Genomic DNA, 7447 nt, shown 5'->3' with positions numbered 1-7447 from the left:
TGTGAACAAAATCTGATGCACACCATATGTACTGTAGTTTATAACTATTCTGCTAGGTAGCGTTTTTAGGTAAGGTTCCAGCAGGAAGAAAGCAGGACAAGGTCTTCTAGCAGATCTAGCAGTCACCATGATAGCGAATTAATACATATATTTGAATAAAAGTCTTCTGGAATTGAATCTAATTTAATTACAACACATAGCAGTGACTGTGTTTTCAGTGCAGTTAGAATTTCCAGTTGAGTGGAGCGTAAACTGTCATGATTTAGTTTAATATGTCGTCTACATTAACTAGACAAAATGCCAATCTTCCATATAGAACTGCGTACTAGACACACAACATAAAAGTGTAGAGACAGTGACAGGACTTAGTACTGACCATAACTATACCACAAAAGCTTCAGTTTACAATATCTTGCTCATACTTTCTACGGAAATTTTTACATATTTTAGGGTAAAGCATTACAATGTAACATCAATGAGAGAAGTTCACAACCCTTCACTTACATGAATGATTTCTTTACATGAACACAGGGCTTTTGAATCATTATATAGTGGATCAAGTATGGAAAGAAAGAAATTTTCTTCAAGATTGAAGAATAAACAAAATTAAAACAACTAAAAGCAGAATGTAAAGAATTCTGATACTGGCTTCTTCATTGCAGGAAAATGAATGATACTTCAAAACTGCAAAACAAAAATCTCTTTAGAATTACAAATGCTCACAGACACTTCACATCATTGATGTGACAATGACAACTAGAAGGCTCGAAATACCACCTCTGCATGTGATGTCTAGTGCAGTTTAAAGAGTTTTCAGAGTCTCCTAAAATCTGTTTAGTGCAAGTACAGTTCGTCTGGTGTAGGTGATTTTCCTCCACAAGTACACGTTGGCAGAAAAATGTATTTCGAGCCCTGAACTAGCAGAAGCTGAAGACACAATGAATTCAAAGTGTTCCTGATTACAACTGTATTTCTTGGCACTTCAACGGACCACAGATCACATCATAGCACAGACTCTCACCCTACAGCCTATCTACATGTTGTGGTCAGGGTTTTTGGCTACACCTCTGGGGTGGAGCCCCTCTCTCTATCCCAACTGTTTATAACACAGCCTGCACAGATGTGAATGGATGAGTTTCACCTGAAATCCTCTTCATCACAAACACTGGAAGTGAATTTCACATAATCGACATGATGCTTTACTATCCTAATGAGGTCGAGATTTTGATAGGGTTTTTCATGGGATTAAAAACAAAAAATAGATAAATTAATTAGTAAATTATATATAGTATACATCTGTTAATCTATAGTGGGTCATGTCAGCTACATTTTGTGTAATTACAATACATACAGGAACTGCTATAATGTGAAGAAATGTTTCAGTTTAGAAATATCAAACTAAGCTTTTACACTGCCTATATTACATGTCTCAATGATTTGTGGCTGTTGGAAAATAAATGGTGTTTTGACATGACCCCTACTGTGTTGAGAACTCTAGCCTGGATAACAGCCGATTTGCTATGGCTCCTTGCACTCATTAGCCCCAATTTTCTGGGCCAGCGAGTGTAAGGTGCTCTGTAGCAAATTGGCTGGCACCCAGGCTAAGAGGACTCAATGACTGCTTCATTTTTCGATCTCCGTCAGTGTGTGCCACTGTGCGATTGGTCGGCGCGGATTGGCCAGCATGTCGCTCCAGTGTCGTAGCTCGGCGCCTGTGGCGTTGGGTCCCAGACGGAGCTCGCCGATTGGGTCGTTCTTACTGGTCCGGTCCCAGTCCATGACAGTGAGCTTCAACTCCACCCTCTGTTGGAGGAAGACAAAATATGAATATTCTATAGTTGCTACCCTAAAGTTGCGTTCCTAACATTGAGGGACTTGCCGGTAATTTTTAAAAAAGGGCTCAAAATATTTCTCACCTGGATCTGTTCAAAAGGCACCTCAAAGGTGAAGGACTCATTGTAGTAGGGGTTCAGGGTTCGCTTCTTGATGGTCGTCTTCTTCTTCTTCAGCCGCTTGTTGTTGCTGAAAAGCTGCATCTTCACGTAGGGATCTAAAAATAATGTGTAATACAGTTATAAGAAGATGTTCTTTTAAATTATAGTAACTTGTGTCAATATTATAAATACTGTAAATACTATATAACTACTAATTTTGGGTCCTAAGGAATGGTCATTCAAACCTGAAGAAGGCTTTAGAACAAACAGCCAATGACATGTACAGTACGTTGCAATGTAGCTTTAGCTATCAACAGAAAAGTACTGCTGGTAATGTGTAATGCTGCCCTGACCTGAGAGTCCGCCCACATCACATTTCTTCAGGTTCTTGGCCTCCAGGATGACAATGGTGAGCTTCCCTGCTGTGGGGACGTATCTCAGAGAGAAGCAGATGTCACCAGGACGGTCTCCCTAAAAACACACACGAAAAAAGAAACCGTTACGGATGATTTAATCTCTCTACGACAGTTCATACATGTGTATGAGTGTTAGAAAATCTCATTAAAAATTCATAATCATATACTGCAGTCATATCATATGATATGCAAGTTTCCATGCAGTACATGTTATGCAATTGTTGCACAGAAAAGATGAAATGCAAAGGATGCTGCAGTTTTGATACAAACTGCTAGGTGCCAGTGCTGCACTGTGCTCACCTCCTGTGCCCCATGAGCTGGCTGGATCTCACGCCATTCCTCGACCACGCGGGCCAGGTCGACAGACGACAGCGGAACGGACACCTCGCCGATCAGATCGTGCCGGGAGAAACGATCAAAATCGTAGACCAGGAACAGGATGATTTTATTGGAGAGTTCGCTAAACTTCAGGTCCTGAAACAAAATTGTTTTAAATCATAAAACAGCTTAGTATTTTTAGTCCAACAACACTTTATTCATTTATTCCAAAGAGTAACTAAGTTGTCTTCCTTAAGCTTGGTCCCATGAAAAAGCTGAATATGACTAGACTTTAAAATTAAAATTAAACTGCAAGATTTCAATGCCTGCTTCTTTTCATACGGAGACAACATAGAACTATAATCCTTGCTCTTCTATTTCCTCCAAATGTAAAATTACACCATAGTGCAGCTATATGATTCCCCCCCTTGTAGTAAGTTTTTATATTCTTTTTTCCCCTGTACACTCACAACTTTTCTGGCTATTCTGGCTCAGCATGTCAGTGACTTACCTTGAAGTTGAAGTACTCGTTGAATGTTGGGTTGAGGGTCTTTCTGTGGACTTTGGTCTCAAACCTTTTCTTCTTGTCCGGCAGAAGTTTGACTGTGACGTACGGGTCTGATGTCCCCGAGAAGTCCATGCCTGGGAGATTCTTGGCTTGTAAAACACCCACTCTCATCTATGGGAAAACACAATCAGTAAGTACAAATACTGTCGTACGCATGTAGCATGCGTAGTCCAGTGGTTAGCGATCCTGCCTCTGGACTAAGAGGTTGGGAGTTCGAAACCCGGCTGTTGTCGCTCACCCGACATGCACGCTACTCTTTAGGATCGCAGTCCATAGGAAGGGACGTTAATCAGGTTTTGAAAAGTCAATATTCTAGTCACCTATCTACATACATTTTATACTAATTTAAAAAATACTATCCAAATGTATATCTAACATTCATGAAGCAAAAATGCCAAAAAACGTGACAAAATGATTACTGGTAGGATCCTGGGCTGATTTTTGGGGTACCACCAGAAAAAAAGGACTCATATTGGGCTTATTTCTGCACTGTATTAATGCCCAAGGTATAAAATACTGCATGCAAACAAAACTGGAAATATTCTGAATAAGGCAATCTGTATGATATTGACAGATATATGTACTACCCTGAAATTGCATTGGATGGATATGGGATCAAGTGAATTTTTACAATTTTCAGAACTACCTTCCTTCAGTTTTCAATGGAATAATCTATATTAAGTTGGAGCTTACTAAGAAATGTATTCGTCACAGTAGCAACACCAGATAATTACAAATAAACTGAATATAATGAGGGAAAATTTGTTTGTTTCAGGGGGATCAACTTTATATCCATGTAGTCAGCCTTTAAGTTGGTATTTGCCACAAATGTATGCTGATAGCAAATAACATATCATTTCAAAAAGTTATTAACAAGCTTTCCAATCATATATAAAACAATGACATTGATAAAGCATACATGAATACAATCAACAAAATTATTATACAAAGTAGTTGAGTTGCCATAATTTGTTGCACAAGTTTATATTTACATCAGAAGATAGGGAAGTCAGTCTGGGCTGAACTCATTTTTCTTCGACAACAGACTTACTACCTACCAGTAGTGAAATAACTTTTTAATCAGCACCAAATCTGTATGGGTAACTGGGTTAGGCAGCAGAGAGAAGATTGAATGCTGACTCCAGAACAAGGTGTGAACAAGGCCTAGGGGGTAGTTCTCCCATTGCATTTGGGAAGATTCAAACCAAAGACTTTAAGAAAGAGTTTGGGAGTTAAACAGCACTTCCCGACAACATACTACACCTGCGCAAAAGAAGTAACGTATTGCGCATAGCACTTTGGAAGAATGTCTTATTTAAAGTTGTATTCGTGTATTCAAGGATGACATCCCTTCAGTAGTTTTCAAATGATGTGTCGGAAAAGATATCGTCTGCAACGAACAAAATTCTGATGCAACGTTGACCAAACATCCAACGTAGGCCAAGGATGGATGTTCACTGCCTCTATACACTAAAAGATATTTGGGGCTATTGACAGTTCTACAAGATTATAAATGTTGATTCCAGAGTTAACATACCAGGTTCTGCTGGAAGTCATAGTCCAATGAGAACTGCAGATGGCCCAGTTTGGGTGTGCCGTCGTCCTCGTCTCCGTAACTGTCAAGGTCATCCATATCAGGCTGGACCTGAAGGTCAATCACAGCAGCAGATAGATAGTCAGCATTTTGTACATGTACATAGTCTTACACACAGATACTGTAGGTATACATGTATTTGAACAGATTTAGATTATGATACAGCGTTCTAGCCAGCACCCATCTTTCCCTCATTTGATGGATTTTGCCACTCGTGACGGACATTTTGCCCAATCTGTCATCTTTGACAGACAAAAATCGGTGTATTAAGATATGGAAAGAAACATCATTAAACTACCAGGAATAGCATTACAGAAGGTCAAAATTGAGATGACGGAAAAAAATTTCAGCTTAAGATAAAGAAAGTGGGCTTAGTCTACCAGCAAATTTTGGGCCCTCAAAATGCAGGAATTAGTGTTTCAGAGGCTCAAGATTTCAAAATCCCCTAGGATTGTAGTGCTCAACAATTGGTGTTACATCAGACAAAATGGCGATGATGGAAAAAAATTTCAGGCTAGAACACTGCTACAGCATGGCACCATAACATACAAGATACATGTAGATAATGACAAACAAAAAAAGGTATTTTCAACCAGAAACCCTATTTCACCGTGCGTGTTCCACACCCCTTAGAACAATAACACCACAATATGCCTGTGAAACAACTCAGCAACCTTCTCTCTGGACACTAAATAATCAGGATTGCGGAGCTTCCCAAAGAATCCCTTCTTTTTCTTCTTCTTCTTCTTTTTTTCTCCACCTTCATCACTGGACTCTGATGAGGCATCAGAACCTGAATCGTCTCCGCCCTCCTAAAAGGTTTTTGATTAACGAAAGAGGAATGCAAAGTGCTGTTTATGTTAAGAATATCTTAATATTGTAGAAAAAATCATAGTGTTAATCAGAGGACTTGACATCAGCATATTTTAATTATATACATTTCAAATTTCAATGAACTTCCTTTACTTCTTAAACAGGTACATGAATACACTCAGGCTTAATGGAATATTTTTTAAAACATTTCTGAAATCAGTTTTCTATATGTTACTAGACACATAATTTTCTTTAAGATTAGTACATTGGACAAAAGACATTTAGGTTAGAACACGAACTTTTAACCAAATTTAAATTCATTTTCTTGTGCATTTATGTGAGTAGTGTTTTCAACAAGCTGAAAATTGAACAAGACACATTTGTTAACACAATGATTAAATTAGAATATGATTCTACCACATATTTTTTCACTTATTTTTCACGTCTTTCAAAAGTTGCTCCTCCACCAAATATACTGTCAACTAAAAGATTAGTACAAAACGTGGATTAGCTAAGCAAGGGTAGTTAAATAATAACCAAAATGCTCTGCTTTTCTACTTCCACGTCCGTCAAGCTTAAGCCATCCTCTTCATCTGTCTGCAGTTGAAAAGAAAGCAAAAGAGGCAGAATTTTAAGCAGAGTAAACACGACAGCAAATCCCGCACCGGCAGATTCGGCTCACCTCTGCAACCTCCCCACCATGTAACACCTGTTACATAAAGTTTCACCAATAAAGCCTCAACAGTGATCTAGACCCTTAAACCTACAGCACCAAATTTTCATCTGTCTTGTTGCCTAATAGACAAATGCAAATATGGTAGGGTACAGGAACAAATATTACAATTTTAATCACTTTTCAATTTCACAAAATCTCCCTTTCTAGAAAAGAATAATTTGAAACAGGCTGGAAGCCATTTCAAGCTATTCTTTCCCTTCTATACTCTATATACAATGTATGTCCCTGTATGTTGTACAAAGAAATTTGTCACACAAAAAACACATTTCAAAATGGAATATCTTTTGTTTGTTAAATTAAGCTAATAAGTTGCTAGATAGCTCCAAAATGAAACACTCATAATTTAGCTTGCCAATGTTTTATGAAGAATCAAATCAAGACGGGGAGCGCTACATACTTTCTGCAACCTATGATCCTATATTCCTTTACAAAGAGTTGTACTGTCAAAAATTTGGATAAGCCCAATTCCTTCTGTCGGAAATTTTACTTCAAGCTTGCTTGATAACAATACCACATATTTTTTTGTTGGTACATGTACAATTTTCTTCTGTGAAAAGTTAGTGGAAAGGAAAAACACCCATGCAGCCACCTTTTCCTTGTACTGGTTTCCGAGCATTTTCACCTCCTGGAGGTCGACCGAGTCCTTCAGGCCCTTCTTGCCCTGTTTGGGTTTCTTCTTCTTGCAGCAGCATTTCTTACAGATGCAGATCACACAGCACAGAAGGAGCAGGGCTGCAACCACACCGATCGCTATCACTGCCCAGAATGGAACTGGAACAAGGAAGTTAATGAAAACAGTTAGGATGTTTTTTGCAACGGTATGTTTGCAATAACTAGCAAAAGTTTGCGGTCTGACAAAAATGAACATGTTTGCAGAACTATATGTTCGCTGTGGCAGCAGGTGCAGCAAAAAAAAGTCAGCAAATTATTAAGTAATTAATAATGAAAAGTTCATGGTACGGATAAGACCGCAAATACCATGAATACAAAAATATGTGGGCAGTAAAAAAAGTGTCAGATTTACAGTACTTGTTTGTTTTCCATAACAGTTAAACATGTTATGTTACA

The 7447-nt window shown here is 38.4% G+C and overlaps 1 protein-coding gene across 6 annotated transcripts in view; it reads right to left on the bottom strand.

The window, feature by feature from the left end:
- Positions 1-1450: 1450 nt before the first annotated feature.
- Positions 1451-7447, bottom strand: part of LOC109463395 (synaptotagmin-1-like) — a 31493-nt gene continuing 25496 nt past the window's right edge. For 3 of the 6 annotated variants that reach the window (XM_019760198.1, XM_019760200.1, XM_019760199.1), the window contains 9 exons: positions 6969-7150; positions 6181-6240; positions 5505-5642; positions 4774-4881; positions 3180-3347; positions 2651-2824; positions 2288-2405; positions 1917-2050; positions 1451-1803 (listed from right to left, as the gene is read on the bottom strand). In XM_019760198.1, the coding sequence (XP_019615757.1) occupies positions 1624-1803; positions 1917-2050; positions 2288-2405; positions 2651-2824; positions 3180-3347; positions 4774-4881; positions 5505-5642; positions 6181-6240; positions 6969-7150 (1262 nt within the window). In that variant the 3' untranslated portion in view covers positions 1451-1623. The remainder of the gene's footprint in view (positions 1804-1916; positions 2051-2287; positions 2406-2650; positions 2825-3179; positions 3348-4773; positions 4882-5504; positions 5643-6180; positions 6241-6968; positions 7151-7447) is intronic. The other 3 variants (XM_019760203.1, XM_019760204.1, XM_019760202.1) reach the window with 2 other exon arrangements.

This window comes from Branchiostoma belcheri, unplaced genomic scaffold (genome assembly GCF_001625305.1).
Source record: "Branchiostoma belcheri isolate BF01 breed outbred unplaced genomic scaffold, Haploidv18h27 scaffold125, whole genome shotgun sequence".
Taxonomy (NCBI): Eukaryota; Metazoa; Chordata; class Leptocardii; order Amphioxiformes; family Branchiostomatidae; genus Branchiostoma; species Branchiostoma belcheri.
The sequence above is the reverse complement of the archived record's forward strand: the minus strand, read 5'-3'. Positions and strand labels throughout refer to the sequence as shown.